At 26.1% G+C, this 19,883-nt stretch overlaps 1 protein-coding gene across 1 annotated transcript in view; it reads left to right on the top strand.

The window, feature by feature from the left end:
• Window positions 1-68: 68 nt before the first annotated feature.
• The window catches only part of LOC113004258, a 29,131-nt gene continuing 9,316 nt past the window's right edge, over window positions 69-19,883 (top strand). The window contains exons 1-13 of the mRNA XM_039453264.1: window positions 69-262; window positions 3,344-3,431; window positions 3,602-3,724; window positions 4,853-5,060; window positions 5,218-5,693; window positions 7,106-7,283; window positions 7,370-7,591; window positions 8,013-8,242; window positions 17,102-17,191; window positions 17,358-17,477; window positions 18,529-18,736; window positions 18,933-19,408; window positions 19,693-19,870. Coding sequence (XP_039309198.1) covers window positions 207-262; window positions 3,344-3,431; window positions 3,602-3,724; window positions 4,853-5,060; window positions 5,218-5,693; window positions 7,106-7,283; window positions 7,370-7,591; window positions 8,013-8,242; window positions 17,102-17,191; window positions 17,358-17,477; window positions 18,529-18,736; window positions 18,933-19,408; window positions 19,693-19,870 — 2,653 coding nt within the window. The 5' untranslated portion in view covers window positions 69-206. The remainder of the gene's footprint in view (window positions 263-3,343; window positions 3,432-3,601; window positions 3,725-4,852; window positions 5,061-5,217; window positions 5,694-7,105; window positions 7,284-7,369; window positions 7,592-8,012; window positions 8,243-17,101; window positions 17,192-17,357; window positions 17,478-18,528; window positions 18,737-18,932; window positions 19,409-19,692; window positions 19,871-19,883) is intronic.

Here is a 19,883-nt window from a genome sequence, read left to right on the forward strand (position 1 = left end):
AAAGTATTAAAAGTAGACACATCATTAACTATTTTGGTAAGAATCTTTCACAAAGAAAATATTAGAAAATTTAGAATAAGAAATATTAAAAAGAGTATAAATGATGTATCATTTACGACTTGTGTAACAGTTTAGACTTTACGTCAGTTGAGAGGGGAATCATGACACGACTGAAGCTGAAGATACTTAAGCTAAGAAGTCAGTAAATGTTTGCAGTTTGCAGTTTGTCTTGGCCAACAAACGTAACTATTATACATCACTTGTGAGTCAATTGACAATTGTCTGTTAAATATTCACTGAAAAGAATGAACTTCTCATAGTGATTAAATTCCGTCTACTACAATTGTTTAGTGTCATCACATTTTTTGTAGCACATTACCAATTTTTTAAATTTCTGTATTTTTTTTCATTATTACCCACCGAATATTGGATATCGGACATTACAATTGAAGGTATTGTACATTTTATATAAGTTTAAATCTTCTTTACATTTTTAAATCTTTTCACACTTTAGTCTGTCGTGCCTTTATTTGTATTATTTATATATTGTTGTTAACAATGTTGTTTACTGAATAATTTGACAATCTCATGTAATAATGACTTTCTAGCAGTAACTATTTTTAGAGATTATTTTTATTCACATATGTAAATATTTCTAAACATGTTAATACTCCATTTCTTATAGATTAGAAATGTATTATACATAGGTGTTAGATAAAATAAACAATAATATTAAAAAATTATTTCTTAAATTGTTTTTAAGATTCTCTTCACTCACCTCTGTTATTAAAGAATTGACGTTTAAAGAGAGAAAATACACAATAAAAATTTTTGAAAAATATAATATGGAAATGTTTCAACGATTTTCGGTGATCTTTTTGATATCATTGCTATAACAAATGCTTGTTAGCATCTAATTATTAAATTATTTATCAATTTAAAATTGTAATATTACTATTCTAGTTCAATTTAAGAATTGCCTTTCAAGACCAAAAGTAGACTGACATGTAGTTTGAAGAACTCTATTAGAAAGTGCTTATAAAATCATACGAGAAATACTATTGAGCACTAAGATCTTACTGTGATTCGTTGGCCTTCTTCTGATTTTGTAATGTCATAGTTTTATCTCAGTTATTGGAATAAGTGTAATTTAATTCCTCCTTGGAAGAAAAATATAGTTTCCAATAAATTTTCAAAGTTTAATCGATTACAAATGTTGTTATATCGGAAATTATTTCTACTTCAATATACTTTGCAAAAGTTTTTATTGTGTATTTTTTTCTCTTTTGATGCCATAATCTGAGTTAGTAGTGAGATAATAGTGAGAAGCCTTAAAAGGAGAGAGAAATCGTAATTTTATTTTATTACTGTTGAGTTTTTACTTTTAAATTACTGGCAGCTATTTTATGGTTTGATATAATGATTATAATGATTGTCCTATTATGTGTTTCTCTAATTTGTTAAACGATTATATTACAATAAATTCTAATGACAAAATTAGCATCTAAAAATAAGTGTATTCAATAAAGATAGAAAATAGCAAAACTGTTAGTAGAATGAGTTAAAAAAAATCTGATCAAAATTTAATTTTCTAATTCCTTGTTACAAAATTCAGATTAATTTGTTAAAATTAAATATAAAAATTTATAATTGTCATTACCTATTTAAAATTTATTTTCTGCTTAACATATATTGTTAAGTATAATGATCAATTTCATAAACATTTATAAGTATTATAATAAAATTGTATAGTAATAAGGAAATGAATATTATGAAACTTTCGCAGAAAAGTTTGTAACAGAAACTTTATCATAAATTTTTCATAAAAGATATAGCCGCAAAAATGTATATTTACAAGAGATATTTTAAATAGCTTTATAATATCTGTGTTATTAAATAATTTATTAAGATGATAATTTGGTTCTATGAGTGATTGAGTAATAGTACTTAGACAGTCATAAATATAAGATTTAAATATGAATAGAGAAATAAAAACTAATAAACTATTGAATAAACAAAAACCTGTTATATCTACATATTTTAACTTCTTGTAACGCGTGATCAGTTAATAAATTGTTTTTAAATGTTTTTTTTAACAATCAATTTTTCAATTTTCTAGTTGTGTCATTTATTCATAGGATTATAATGGCAGTGTCACATTAATTTGTTTTGCGCTTATATGCGTTTATAAACTACAACTAAAGTGTTTTTAATATGTGATGTCACATAAGAATTTTTTTTTCGGAGCTGTATTATGGTAGATCGACAAAAACAAATTGCTAAAATCATTATTATTCATTATTTTTTATATAAAATTTATAATTTTAACTTATTATCAAGTTTCCATTAAAATTTTACAAAATTCATAATTTTCAAAATTGAATAAAATAATAATTTGTATAAAGAATAAATAAACAAAGTAGATGTTAATTTAAGTAGTCAAGTAAAGTATCTCTGTTTACGCATAATTATTTACGGCATTTACGAAATAATAATTTATTTCTACGGAATTTAAATAGATTATATACATAACGATGTAAAACCTTTTTTCAAGTAATTAGATTGAACCAAGGACAATGATGAAGCATATTTATGAAAAGAAGTTCTGTTTCAAGTTATATATTACGTAAAAGTCATAAAAAACAAATAAATTGTGATACATAAAACATTCTAATCCATTTATTTTTTTCTGTTTGCGAATCAAGCCTGGATGTTATCAAAAAATATACACATACATAAATCTTACGAGTCATGATAGTCAGTGTTATATTTAGAACATATAAAACGTTCTATTTATGACGAAGTATTGTGGTTGAGATTGAAATTGAGATTGAGAATGAGAATTCTTACTGGCTACATAATCATGCATCAGGACATATCTTTGTAACTTTAGACGCTGAATAAAAAGACTGTAAATTTTGCGGTAACGACGACACATTTTATATCGTTATTCTGTACTTGCTTATAAAGATACAGATCCTGGAGTTACATGTTTCTTGAGCCTAAAGATATAATGGAAAGAAAAACAAGCAACCTCATAAGTATGAAAGTACCATGAACAGTTAACTTGGAAAACTAACGGAAAGTCACAGAAAAACTTTTTAGGTCTAGGTGATTTTAAGAACTGATACTAGTCCCGCTCGCTTATTGTTACGATTATTAATAAATATATTCACATCAACTACAGTGCCTTTATAAATTGATTTATCTTCACGTTTTCATTCATTTATCTTCACGTTTTTGTTATTTTACATGAATACATATATCTTACACACTTTGATAATTAAGATTAGTTTGTTAATTTAGAACAAGTATAAAATATTTTATTTAAAATATGTTGCAGAGTGAAATTAGTGGATCGCATTCAGAATCTCATATTTACGACAAAAGCTCTGAATATTTCTGGCAAAATGATTGGCCATGAGTTGGAGGTAAGGGTAAAAACAATTATGTAGTGATCTATTGATATATAATAATTGATTTTTTCACGTATACTTAAAGCTGTAAACGATTGAAGTTAAATGTACAGTTTAAAGAAACATAGTGTAAAGATATATTATAATAAACAATGAAAATAATTTGACTTATGTATTGTTTATAGAATTTTATAGTGGAAAATAATGTTTATAAGGGACCAGTAAAGCACATTAATATTAGTAATTACAAAAGTGTCGGAGAATTGGTATGGAATAGCATTAGAAGAAATGGGGATAAAATCGCACATGTAAGTTAACGTTTAAAATGAATCATTGATACATATTTTTTTCCGAAAAATACATATAAACTTATAAAACTATTATATTTATTTAAATAAAAATTAAATGATTTAATAAAAACATTGTAGAATTTTAGAAACTAATATTATTACTAGTGATAAAGATAGAATTTATTGCTATTGCTTTATGAATCTGTTTATGTAATACGTGTTTGACTAAAAATTTTGTTACAAAAATTTTATTACAAAATGTTTCTGAGACTAACAAGTAATACTTTGGTACTAAATGCAGAATAGAATACAATGGAAATTATTCTTAAGAAAATCATTAAAATTTGGCATTGACATTTATTGGGAAAAAAGATAATTTTTAAAGCGGTAATAATATTCGGTTTTTTTTCTACGTTATGACATTAGAAAATTCAAAATGTTTTGTGCAGTATTACGTATTGATTATGTAATGTGTTTTTATTGACAAACAGGCAATAAAATATTTATTATAAGTAAAAAATATAGAAAGAAAGGAAGAAAAGGAAAAAATGAGTTTTAACATTAACATTGTGAAAAATAATACATATTATTACTATAAATTTTATCACAAAAGATAATTATTAAACAAAAGTACTAAGTATCTTGAAACTATTATTTCAATGTGATATAATATAATAGGTATTATATATAACTTAACAGTATTCAACTCAAAGAAATAAAATTAAATGTATAACGGTAATGCTAACATAGAACAATTGTTCATGTGCAATATATAATTGCTTTATTATTTAATAAAATAAAATTAACAATGTAAACTCTTCGGTCTTATGATTAGGAGTATCTTTAGTGCAAGAGTTATGTACAATTAATCGTCTCTATATTGGCATTATTTTTATACGTACAAATTAATAGACATTTCTAAAAAATTAATCTTAACAAAAAAGAAAAATGAATATAATTACAATTAAAAATTGATTGAAAATCATTGCAATTATGCAAAACTCTTGTTAAATTTAATTTTGTAGTTTAATATGAGTAAAAAGATATTCTAGAATTATATAGATTATTTTTTACGAGTTAATTACACTGCGATATAATTAATTTCTAATTTGATTATGGAATAATTTTAATAATAATCACATGCAGTTGGATGCGCGTACTGAAGAAACTGTCACATACAATGAGCTTCAAGATAAAACTGTGCGATGCGCATTGTGGCTTCAAAAACAAAAAATTAAATCTGACGATGTCGTTACTGTGTGCTCGGGTAATCATGTTAATTCTATCGTACCCTGTCTTTCAGCAGCTTATATTAATGTAATCTGCAATCCGTGGGACGAGGGCATGGACTTGCGTAAGTTTTTTCGCGATTATTTGTTATCAATAATTTCCTGTTTGTGTGTAATAATATTTATTTGACCTTTTATAACTTATTTGTTATCAATAATTTCCTGTTTGTGTGTAATAATATTTATTTGACCTTTTATAACTTATAAACTATTTGTTATTAGCAACTGCTCTGCATCTAATGCAACTGACCATGCCAAAGATCATTTTCTGCAGCGAGAAATCTATAGATGTTATCTTGAGGGCGATGAAAGAGAAAAATTACAATCCCACTCTGGTAGTTTTCGGCAAGCATATCGATGCGATTTCATTCTCCGATATTTTGAAAAATTGTAATGATGCTGAAATAGCAAATTTTCATTACATTGAGCTCGATGACGTCAAGAAGACATTTTGCATTTTGTACTCGTCGGGTACTACGGGGATGCCAAAGGGCGTCGAATTGTCCAATTATTCTTTATTAAATATTACCCAGGACACAGTCATAAATATGAATAACGTGTCATCACTTTGGTTTTCTTCTCTTTATTGGTTGAGTGGGATAATACTGAACTTCTTAGCCATCGCGCAAAGCGCCAAAGTGATCCTTTATCCAGAATTTGAAGAAGAGATGACTTGTAGTCTCATCGAGAAATTTAAAGTAATATTACGTTATGTATACAGAAAGAATCTTTTACAAACCATTTAAAACAATTAAAACACTACATGTAATAATTAACGTTATATATGTATAAGATAATTTTAATTTTTAAGATTTACACATAAAATCTATGTCAAAGAAGGTTAATAAGAGTAAGACGCGATTAGTGGAGCGTAAAATTATTACATGAGCCGTCCGCAGAAGTACATTCACCATAAAGTGATTAAATATAAAAAGTTTGTAGCTGAAGATGACTCGAATGGAAACGTTCCACTATGTGAAGAGGAATAAACTTCATGTAATAATTTTTACGCTCTACTAACCGCGTCTTACTCTCATTAGGCTTTTTTATTTGATTTGATGTGATAGTCTCGAGTGTACCATACTTATGTTTTTTATATTTAATTTTAAGGTCCTTAGTAATATGTTTCCGTCAAGGTTTTGTTTTAAAAATAATGACAATTAAAATGTTTTACAGTGATATAGACATAATACACACAGTATAATAAATAACACTTTTTATTATACAAGTAATATCACAGTAAAATAGCCTTCACTCTTTTGCAAATTTCATAATTAAACAAATAGTGAAATGGAAAGTAAATTAAACTTTCTTTGAGACTATGTTTTTAATTTATGTTAATAACTGTTATAATGCAATAATTTATTACTACTAGCATAAAATTATTAACTTCCTATTAAAACTTGTCCAACCAAGTACATAACAAGTAGATAACAAATTGCATTTTAATGCATTAATAACGAGTTAAATGAGCAATTAAGATAAGAGCAAATTGTAGCTATATGCATAAAAATATATTATAATCGTGTTTTATAGTTATTTTTATACTTACATTATAATTGCTTACATTATAATTAATTTTTTATTTACAGTATATCTAGTAAGATTGTGATTGACATAATTTTTAAACCACTATAATAAAAAGCAAAAAAATATATACATTGTTTTAGTATTACGCTTTAATATTTATAAGTCCATTCAAAACTGTTGCCGTTTGAGATATATTTTCCACTACATAATGAATTGATAATATTGTTGAGATAAAGATATTTATATAGCATCTGTTTTAATTTCATATTTTTTTCTACAGTGGAAGCTTTAGTTTTATATGGGATTTATTTTATACAATGTTTTAAGAAACACAATTCCAAATCGTTTTATATGCGCAGCATTCAATGAATATGTCTTTTTTTATGAAAATTTGATCATATATGATTTTTTATTTAAAACACGTAGAGGGGGTCTATCTATTTATTCTGCCACCAGAATCTTCAATGTTTCCTACAATAATTATGTCAGTCAGACTCTTATTAGATAAATTGTACATGTATTAATTATTTGAGTATAATATATGATTGATTTAAAAAATGTTAATTACTTTATTATCTAGGTAGAAGTTATTTTCCTTAGCACGAGCATGGCAAATCGGTTTCTCAGAGCAGATTGTATAAAGAAATATTCGTTATTATCTTTGAAAGTTATTTTGATCGGTGGTGCAATACTCAAGTCAAAAGCGCAGGAACAACTGAGACGTATTTTACCGCATGTTGAAATAGTGCAAGGTTACGGTAAATATTGTTATAACATGGTTAAAATATTAGCACATATAAATGTGTATGATATAAAATTTTAATTATATTTCTTGTGTTTTTAGGAATGACGGAAATCAGTGGTATAGCAACGATGCAAAAATTACATCACAAAAGTGGATCTTGCGGGGTAGTACACAGTAATGTACAAATGAAGATCGTGGATCCGGAGAGCGGGAAAACACTTGGTCCAAATCAACCGGGAGAAATATGGATAAAATCTAATATCATGATGAACGGTTACTATAAAAATCCTAAGGCGACAAGAAATACGCTTGATGAGGAAGGTAATGAGATCGAGCCCGGAAAAAATGGTTCTGTTAAAGTATCTAACAATTTAGTTGTAGATCTAAAAATAATTTTGTTGGACCATCAAAATAATAATGTAAACTGTTCTGGCATGATGAGCAAGGCTGCAAAATGTTTTGACATTCTGGCAACTATAATAATTTGATTGTCCTACATTATTATTTTGATGGCCCAACACAATTATTATTAAATTTTGTATCCAATTAAATTGTTAAACACTTTAGCCAATACTGTAATTAATGTAATTATAAATAGTAATGTAATTATATCTTTGAAAAATTAGTTACACGTAACTAACGTATAAAACTAAATAAATTATAATCAATTATACACAAAAAAATATATCTGATAATATTATGAAGATCTAATAGTATAAAAGTAAATCCACAAAACTTACAGGATGGTTGCACTCGGGTGATATCGGTTATGTAGACGAAGACGGGGAATTATTCATTATTGATAGAATAAAAGAACTGATAAAGTACAAAGGTTATCAAGTATCTCCCGCAGAAATCGAGAATATCTTATTAATGCATCCAGCAGTGCTAGAAGCTGGAATAGTAGGAGTGCCTCATCCAGTAGACGATGAACATCCTCTTGCTTATATCACCAAAAAACCTGGCGCAAAGGTATAATTTTTTGTCGTAATTTGAAAGTGTAAGACTGCATAAAGGCTAAACTATAATATTCTCTTTGTTCTGATTTTTTTTTACTTATTGCTTTTTTGACTTGTTGAACACTATTTTTTCGACAATCGCCTGTTTTGAAGTTCTTATTTTTTTGGAATTTATTATTTTGCCAATTTTGATAAAACAGTGTGCGAAGAGGCAAGAAGGTAATGGACAAAAAGCAAGAAGCAAAGATCACATTGTAGATTAGCCTTCAACTCTGTATGATGAAATGTCATTTGATTTTAGTGAGGTCTAAAATTTCATAAGTAATAGGAGCGGGATCTATCTGTACGTCATTTAAACCTAAAAAGTTTCTCTGTGATTTCCACTAAAGATTACCTCTGTATAAGGGATGTGTAAATTCAAACTCGTGATTTGTCACACCATGCTCTTACCACATCCGTGCAGAACCACATCCTTAAAATTTTATAAAGTTTTTAATAAAATATTGTTGTCAAGATTTTTATTGGTTTCAATTAGAATTTAAAAATAAAACTAACGTAAATTTTTTCCTTATTTTAGAAAAAATTAAAATAAACATTATTGGGTATGTTGAAGTAATATTGTTATGTTTACATTATTTTTTAATACAGAATAGGAAATATTTCATATGTAATAGAATGATTTGTTTCTGTAATGGTTGAATTTTTTGTACAGGTGACAGAACAGGAATTGAAAGACTTTGTAGCCAACAATTTGAGAGATGACTGCAATTTACGTGCAGGAGTGATATTTCTGGACAGTTTTCCATACACGGCTTCAGGGAAAATTTCGAGGAAAGATTTAAAAGAAATGACTAAAAAATTGATAAAGCCTCTTGATTAATTATATCTTTCGATAAAACAGTATAAAATTTATAAATATGTACATATAATCTTCCAAAAATCTTTTTCAAAAAGAAAAAAGTATATATTCCAAGTACGTTTAAAAGTTTAAGCAATATTAAGTTAAAAATTAATTGCTTGAAATAGATTTAAAATAAATCGAATTTGCCAAGTATTATAGAAAACTTAAATCTTTAAAAAATAACACTTTTGGAGGCATTTAAAGGCATTACGTTTAATTAATAGATTTTTTACTTTATTAACTTACCTTTTTGATTTACGTAGATATATTTTCAAAATATACAAAAATTATATAAAACGTATTATACTTAAAATCAACATAAAACACAAACTTAGGATGTTATTTAATCAAATCAATTGTATACATTATGTGCTATAAATAGACAAGAAAGAAATTGTGATAGAGGAAAAGATGGTATTATGACCATTTATTTACATTTTATTTAATAACTTTAAACGTTAATAATCAATTTTTTATATTAAAACTTAACAATTATATTTTTCAAAGTGTTATTTAATAGATTCATATTTTATAACAAAGTTATGAAATATTTATTACTTAGAACGTAATTTATAAAAATGTGACATTGCATAATGAATCGAAGAGGAACAGGGATGGTAATATAATCTTGTTGCGGAAAAAATAAATTTAAATAATTGGTTTTATTTAAAAAATAAACAGTATTAAAAAAATGTATAATTTTTAAAAATAAATTGTTAGAAAGAGCTACAATACAACCGCAAAATTTTAAGATATAGATAGAGGTAAATGCTGATTTCAATTAGAAAATATATCACATGCAAACTGCTAATAGTTTTTACAAAACAATACTTTTAAACTTTTATTGAAAAAAATAAAATTGTAAATTTTTACATAAATTTCCTACAGTCGACACTATAAATCTATCCCGAGCAGAACAAAAAGTCATCATGACTTATTAAAATGACTGCAAAATGATTATTAAATCTTTTGATCAATCACTTTAATGCCATTTTAACATCATGTGACTAGTTGCTTCGCTTAAGTATAATCAGCAGCTGCATCCGAGTACATTTTATCCACGTTTAACAACTGTAAATAATGAAGATAAAATGATATCTCTAATGTTTTTGAATGTAGCACTGTAGAGTAACAATTAATTTATCGAAAAATATTTTGATATGAAAATATCTCAATAGAAACTGTATTACAAACACGCTTCGGTGGCCACATTAACAAAACGCTATTGAAAAACTTTACATATCTCAAAATGTGGATATCTGAAAAAGAAGTTAAATAACAAAAAGGCTTCCGTATACACATATTTGTGTGATAATACGTTCAAGTTTAAAAATAATGAGAAAGTATGTGAAATTAAGTGCTAAAATGTATAGAAGTGCTGAAAAGTAAAAAAACTTACGTAACATTTTTATTGTGTACAATTATATAGAGGAGAAGACGATATAATGGCCTTTGTTCATATGACATAAGAGAATTCCGAATAAGCTATTTGTAGCGCCACTTGCGACATTTGTGCAGTGACATAATCATATGGCTCTCATCTCTTTTTATATACTTGGCGTCACGATGCTACTGCAATTCTTTATTATGTTTAAAATAATGGATATTGTAATTGTAAGTTATTAATTTTTGTTAACTTTTTTTATAGTGCAATTATAGATTTTTGTTATTTTTTTTTTATTATATTCTAAGTATTATTATACTCTAATTAATCTTAAATAAATAAATTTAAAAGTTATTGTGCCCTAATTATTAGAGAAAAAAAGAGAGAAAAAGAAAGAAAAAGAGAAATGTATATAATTTTTAGATATCTTTTTTAAAAAATGAATTCTCTAACAATAAGGTATGCGACAGCAAAATTATTTTCTTAAATATTTGTTTTATTTAAAAAAATATGAAAAAAGGATAAGTAAAATAAAATTTTATACATCTAATAAATCTAATAATTATTATAAAAACAGGATTTTTTGATAATTTATTTAGTGAATATTGCATAATATTGTATTTATATATTAGTAAAATGTACAGAAGCGTATATAATAAAAATGTATATTTTATCTCAATATTATCATTTTTCTGAAAATTATTATTTAATGAAGTTGTAAATTGTTAAATGTTAAAGCTCAATATTACAAAACAATACTATTTCTTTATTGATATAAATTAAAAAACAAATAATTAAGAGGTAAACAAGAATATTGGTTATTATCAACATGCAATAAAGCTATAAATACAATAAGTACATAATAAATATTACTGAATATGACGCGCTTATCACGATGTTAACGCTCTATTGCGTTATTATCTTGTTTTACGTTTAATGTATGTACATACATACACGTGGGAACAAAAATGTCTACTCATCTGAAGATAATGTTTTATATTCCTTATATTTTTGAGAGAGAAATTGTTTAAAATAAATTAGTTTTCTGTTGTATAAATTTCAATATATTTTTTTACACAAACTAAAATTGATAAACTAATAATTATAAGCATTTACATAATTTTAAAAAAAAGTGTTTTCATAAACTGAGTAGCTCTATATTAATAATATTTCATCAGTAACTGAAAATATCATTAATAACTGATGTAGAGCTAATCAATTTATTGGAATGCTTCTTTTTGAAAGCATTTTGTACACTTTAATATTTTATAGATTTTATAATTACGAAGATTTGCTTTACGTACTATTTGTTCTTATCAGCTATAATGCATGTTTTAAAATTTTTATGTTTTATTCATAAAACAAGATTAATTCTGCACGCATTCAATTCTATATGCTTTTATAAATCTTGTAATAAATGTATCAATGTTATTTTTTTATTTTTATGTATGATTTTCATATGATTACATATATATATTTTTCTTTAGAACTTAATTTCTTAAATTATAAAAGATTAAAAGTGTATCAAGATTTTTAAAAGTCAAGCTTTAGAAGTATAAAGTATTTTCATCAATGTTATATTTTTCAAGAACACCCATATGTATTTATGTTACAAATAAATATTGCGAAAACTTATAAAATAAAAGATATAATTAAATTTTTTGAATTTTGAAACATAAAATACGTAAAATGATATTACGTTAACACATTTCGTTATTAATGTTAGGATGTGGTCTTTTATTTTTCTAAGATAATGTTATTAAAATGAAGAAACACGGTTGATATAGAAAAACAGTGACACAGCAAAATTTATGATTTATGTAATTAATGCAGGCTGTAAAGTGTTAGAGGAATATCAGATATCTTCTAAAAATACGCGATAAAGTAATTGCTTGCAATTTACTTTCAACAACATAATGAATCACTTGCTTGTTTCAACATCAGTTGGACAGATGTTCTTCGCACAGTGTTAAATCGTCTTTCGTCTATGAAACACAGAACGGAAATCTTTTCTTCATTTCGCTCGATATTGGTTCTTCTTTAAGTTGTTTTATTTTTTCTTGTTACACACCAAATATTTTAAAATTTATAACTGAAGGTGTTGTGTATCTCCTATAACTTTACATCTCTTTTATACGTACACGGAAAGAATAATTTTGCTGAAATACAAATCTGAAAATATTTACGTTAAATAATTAAAAAAATTATATTGTTTAAGCTTGTTGCTAGAATGTCAAAACTTTTTACAGTAGTATCATTATGCTTGAACGTCTTACTTATTTGATAGATTATTTTGATAAACAAACAATATAAAATTATTTTCTGATCTGTATCTAGCTAAATTTTTAGATAGTACAGTAAAATTGTTCTTTTCGTATAAATACACTGCAATCACATAATAAAATATTTCAAAATACGAAAAATCTCCTTCATATGTACTCGATGCATGTGAATAGCATGAGTGGGGATAGTGATCGTATATATAGCAACACTAATTTAGCAATTTATTTGATTAAGAAATTGATATCACTAAAATTCTCTAAAAGTTATTTTTTATAATATAAATAAAAAAATATTTATTATTATATAATATTGTTTTTATTTTAAAAAATGTACTCAGATGTAAACAAAATAATGTGTGAATAATACAATACCACTACAGCACTGAATTTTACTGTTCGTGAGAAAGTGAAGTGGGGGTAACCACGTTATTAGACACATACGTCACTTGATCAGAGCTCAGAGTTCTGAGCTGTGCTCTGTCACGAGGTTCTAGTGTATATAACAGTGTCATGACTGTGACAATATTTATACTTTATAACAATTTACTAAATCTGGCCGTTGCATAACAGTGATTTATTGGTAAATAATTTTTTTTCTATTTTTGTTTATATTATTTAGCATTTTTGAATATTTTAATATTATTAATTATTTAATAATATACTATTTAATAATTAATAATATTTATTTGACAATTGTGTAGAATATTTTTACATGTAATTTCTTACATGTAAAAATATTAGACACAACTGTCAAATAAAATTAATAAAAATGTTGGTTTTTAAATTATTTTTAAAGATCCTATTCATTCACAATTACTAACCACTATACTCAGATTATGATGTCAAAAAATTACGTAATAAAAATTCTTGTAAAGTATATTAAAGTGGAAATATGTTTAAAGAAATAACTTACAATTGAAAGTAAAATATACCAAAACTCTTCTTTCATTTTGTTATTAATAAATAACCATCTGAAAATATATGGAAATAAATTATATATAATCAAACATCAAATAATTATGTTTACATCTAGAACAACTGTTAAATAAAAAATATATGTATAAGAATAAACATTATTAAATTCTTCATAGAAAAAAACTTAGTATTTTTGGAATATTTTATAAGTTTATTCTATCAATTTCCTTAAAAAAAAATTTGATAAAGTATTTCAATAAATTGATCATTAGTTATTGATATAACATGTTGTTTTACTGAAAAATATTTCTATTTGAATAAATGTAAATGTTGAATGTGTAAGTAAATGCTGTAAACCTGAAGGAATCCAAAATAAATAATTTATTTCTGTTTGAATAAATTTTGCAAGAATTCTTATTTGTATTTTTTTTCTTTCGACGTTACAATCTGAGTGAGTAGTAATGAGTAAACAGAAGCCTTCGGAAAAGAGAGATCAAAATTTAACTCTGTTTTATTTCATCATAATTTAGTTTTTGCTTTAAAGTGACTAGCAGTCGTTTCATGGTCAACAACTACTGTTATAACTCCAATTATGCGTGTATTTGTGTGTGCGTATTCTGTGTTTTCTCAAAAGATTAAACGATAAATTCTTATGCAAAATAAATATCTACATGTACAATTCAAAGAAAATAAAAAAATTGCAAAACCGTCATTGTTTTAACAGCATAATAAAATTAAAAAATAAAGTAATTTGAAGTAATCTAAAGTTGTAATTATTATCATTAAAAAACTGATATTAAAACAAAATGTTATATTATCCATGTAATAACTAATAAGATATACTACATTAGTAACAATTTATTTCTTATATGCTAAAATAAAAAATTAATACATAATGAAAATAACAAAATTAAGCGGTATATTAGTCTAACTTCAATTAGAATTGATTTTGTGGAAAAGGGAACTTATTTACATTTTTAAAACAAATTTTAAAAACATCACTCAAAACAGTCTTAAGTATAAAAACCGAAACCGGTTACAGATAAAGCTATAACAAAACCTGTTACACCTGTTATACCTATACATCTTAGTTTCCTGTGCTGAGTGATTACTTAAAGTTCTTATCTTTTAATGTTTCTTTAACGATCGATTTTTAACTTCTTTTAATTTTGTATTATTTATTTATAGCATAACAATAGCAGTGCCACATTAATCTGTTTTACATCGATGGGTTAAAATATTTAAAGTGCTTTTTTATAAAATGTTAATGACCCGGATATAATATTTACATTAGATTATGGATTCATGTAAGGTCAACTTATAATCAACAGATTTCGAGTTCGGAGTTCGATCCCGATTATCACTTTAAGCAGGGTATACAATTAGTGAGCGAACATCGAACAAACAGCAAATTCGAACGTTTGTTGTTATCATTTAGTAGATATATCTGCTAAAGTGAATGCTAATAAAACGTTTGATTCGCATTCGACTCGATTCGCTCATGAGGCGGTACATCAAAAAGAATTCGTGCGCGATATAAACATTTATAAGTGCGTTTGCAACTGTTCGGTGTTAGTTCGCAAGTGTATACCCAGGTTTAAATGTGCTGTTTCATTTTTTTATGAGATTGAGTCAAAGTTTAAAGAAGCTACACACATTCTAAGCGACTAAAGCTATGTTAAGGCCAAAGGAGCTAGGGTTGTATAAGTCTAAGAACTTAGGACTGTACCAAAACAAATTTACGGACTGTAAGGCTTAGAACTCTTATTAAGGCTTATATTAAGCTAAAGGATGTAGAAACTCAATGTTATATACATTTTATATAATCTAAATATATTCTTATAAAATGCAGTCCATTACAATTTTACAAAATTTATAATTTAAAAAGTTGATTTTCCCGAGATCTTATTTTAAAAAGTTCTTCATTTATCAAATTTAATATCTTTTAGATATAAAATTTTATTTAACGTTTTTGTTCAACTTTTAAATATTTTTTATTTCTCAACTAAAAATTTTCTTGAAAAATTTACCGCTCTTAAAAATTTGCAACCCTGGATTATTCCATTCAGTTTATATCATACGGCGTTGAATATTTAATCATATCACTCGGTTTTGCAATTGTGGTTTGTTTCTTCTTTACGGAGAAGATGGATTATTTGCTTGGTTTGAAATCTCTTGAAACTGGAGTTTAATCGGTCAACAAACGGTATTCTTGCAATCATAATAAGTGACATACATTTTGTATCTGTATACCTGTGTAATAACTTTAATCCTCATCATTGGAACTTTTACGAGATTATTTTTCGTTACAATTATTTGTTAAAAATAATTCAAAATTAAAAGAGTTAAAAAATATTTAAATATTACATGCTGAACACGAATCCGTTGCTCAAATTTAGCTATCGCGGCACGATTTTAAGGGGCCACATAGAGAAATATAGTCTACAAAGAAAAAATTGAAAATAGAATAAATTTAAGAAACAAAATCACCAAAGCATTACATTTTAAAGTTGATACTTTTATGTTTCCTTTTTTATGTACATACTTTTTTATAAGCCAACTTCACATAAAGACTTTTATAAACCAATAAACAATAATAATTGTCATTTTAACAATTTTGATATTTAACACATCAATATCGACATAATTATTAAACTATTACGTGCAAATATTATTTACTTGATTTTATATTAAATTTATTAAAAATAAATAGAATTAGTTTCTTAATAAAACTCTCATTACATATTTTTACAATAATTTTATTATTTTATTAAAGGCATTTGATTAGAAGAGCATTGCCATTCTTGAGTGCGCGAAATTCTAGTCCCGTCATTCGTAATCTCTAAACTAAACAATTTTTATTTAAAAATTATTAATTATCTCGATATTTTGGTATTAAAATTTTTGTCTTAAAATCTTTCAAAGAATTAAAATATTTATCGTCAGTTTGGGTACACCCTGTATAATTTATTTTAACAAACATATTTTGATTCTTTTAATATATTAAAAATTTAACTGCTTAATAACTGCAGTGTTTAACTCTCATTTATCATTATTTGATATTTTGTATAAATACATATATCTCATACACACACACATACACACACACACACACACACACACACACACACACACACACACACACACACACACACACACACGCACGCACGCACGCACGCACGCACGCACCCACGCACGCACGCACGCACCCACGCACGCACGCACGCACGCACGCACGCACGCACGCACGCACGCACACGCACACGCACACGCACACGCACACGCACACGCACACGCACACGCACACGCACACGCACACATTGATAGTTAATGTCAATTTAACCATTTAAAACAAATATAAAACGCTCTATTTATGGCGGAATGTTGTAGAGTAACATTGTTGGATCTCATTCAGAATCTCATATTTATGACGGAAGACTTATAAATATTTCTGGCAAGATGGTTGGCAATCACTTAGACGTAAGCGAAAAAACAATGTAATGATCTATTATTATAACTGATTTTTTGTGTTAAATTAAAAAAAACTGTGAATATATTTATAATTGACATAAAATAGATTAAAGACGTATAGTACAAATACATTGTAATAAATAATGAAAACAATCTGAATTGTATTTGTTTACAGGATTTTACAGTGGAAAATGGTGTTTACAAGGGGCCAGTGATAGATCATGTTGGTAACTATAAGAGCATCGGAAAATTGATGTGGGATAGCTTTAGAAGCCATGGCGATAAAATAGCACTTGTAAGTTAATTACAACATTAATGACATTAATTTGTAACATTAATACATAGACCAGAAAAATAGACATAAATTTATAAAATTCATCATTGTTGTTTATTATTTATCATTGTTTCTCTTCTATTAATTTTTATATATTTTAAACTTTTGTAAAGTTTAAATATAGTTCAAAATTTATCTTATTACAAAGTCATACAAGTTTCTGAAATAAATAGTGTTAAGAAAGAATACATGTACAATATAAAACATTTGTTAGTTTAATTTGTTGTTACATTAGTATTGTGATATTAAATGTACAATAAAACAATAAAAAACATTAACACAAAAATTAAGAAAATTATCAAAATTTAGCGTTAATTTTATTTCATTGATGTTTTATAATAATAAGAATATTTACGTTTATATTATATGTTATAGCATTAATCTATAGTAAAAAAACAGTTTTACACAAAAACAGAATTTTATGTAATCTTTTGAAATGCGTTTTTATTAGCAAACAGGCAATAAAAAAATGATTAAATATAGAAACATAAAGACAATAAAAAAAGAAAATTTAAGGAATTCTAAAACCAGCATTTGTAAAAAATAACACTTTAAATCTTTTAAACTTGTTATAAAAAATAATTTTATGTATATGTACACACACACACACACACACACACACACACACACACACCACCACACACACACACACACACACATACATATATGTGTGTATATATATATATATATATATATATATATATATATATATATATATATATATATATATACATAAGTAAGATGTAACAAAAAATCTTAAAACTTTATTATTTCGATATGATATAATTTAATGAACGTTTAAAAAAAAAATTTAAGGAATCTGAAGAAGACTAGAATTTAGTTACAATTAAAAATTGATTGAGATTTATTGCAATTATGCGGAATTCTTGTTAAATTTAAATTTGTGTTCTAGTATCACTAAAAAATAGATATTTCAGAATTACAAATCTTTTTTAACGAGCAAATAACGCTGCAATATTATTAATTTTTGTAAAATAATAATCTTGTACAGTTGGATGCACAAACTGAGGAAACCGTCACATACGCGGAACTTCAAGATAAAATTGTGAGATGTGCTTTGTGGTTGCAAAAACAAGGAATCAAATCTGATGACGTCATCACTGTGTGCTCGGGTAATCATCTTAATTCTATCGTGCCCTGTCTGTCAGTAACTTATGTCAACGCAATCTTCAATACATGGAACGAGGCTATGAACTTGCGTAAGTTCTTTCGCAATTATTTAATATTCTCGCGTGTATTGTAAATCAAATGAATGGATTAAAAATAGTGTATTATCGCTAATGCGTGTGAAAGTACAATTTTATCTCTCTTATGTTAATAATTTTATATTGTTAGCTTGTAAATAATATTTATTTTACCTTTTTATTACTTATGATTCGAACTATTTGTCATTAGCAACTGCGCTGCACCTAATGCAAGTGACTATGCCGAAGATCATCTTCTGCAGCGAGAAATCTATGGATGTTATGTTGAGCGCGACGAGAGAGAAAAATTACAATCCCACTCTGGTAGTTTTCGGCAAGCATGTTGATGCGATTTCATTCTCCGATATTTTGAAAAACTGTAGCGATGCGGAAGTAGCAGATTTCCGTTATGTTGAGCTCAATGATATCAAGAAAGCAGCTTGCATTTTGCACTCATCGGGCACTACAGGGATGCCGAAAGGTGTTGAAGTGTCTAACTATTCTAAATTATATGTCAACCTGGACACCTATTTAGATATGAATAATGTGCCGTCACTTTGGTATTCTTCTCTTTATTGGTTGACTGGAATAATAATGAATTTCACAGGAATCGTGCAAGGCTCCAAAATGATTATTTATCCTGAATTTGACGAGGAGATGACTTGTCGTCTGATCGAAAAATATAAAGTAATGTTACATTTAATTAGAAAAAACTTTTTTATCGAATAATAAAAACGTTTTGCAATAATTAACGTTATGTATATAATAACTTTTATTGTTAATATATTGAAAGGTTGACATCTTTTCGACTTTTTTGCAATAATCAGTGCTTTATATGAGTCGTTATAATTGCGTCTTATGATAATATTTATATTGATTTATGTTATAAATTAATCATAATTTAAAATTTACGTATAATTGGTTATTTGCTCATAATATAATTAAAAAGTATAAATTATTTTATTGTCTAGGTAGCAACTCTTTTTCTTAGCACGAGCATGATAAGTCGAATTCTCAGAGCAAATTGTATAAAAAAATATTCTTTATCATCTATGAAAATGATAATGAGCGCTGGTACAATGTTAAAACCAGAAGTTCAAGAAGAACTGAGACGTATTTTACCGCATGTTAAAATAGTGCAAGGTTATGGTAAATATAATTG

Source organism: Solenopsis invicta, chromosome 9 (assembly GCF_016802725.1).
Source record: "Solenopsis invicta isolate M01_SB chromosome 9, UNIL_Sinv_3.0, whole genome shotgun sequence".
Classification (NCBI taxonomy): domain Eukaryota; kingdom Metazoa; phylum Arthropoda; class Insecta; order Hymenoptera; family Formicidae; genus Solenopsis; species Solenopsis invicta.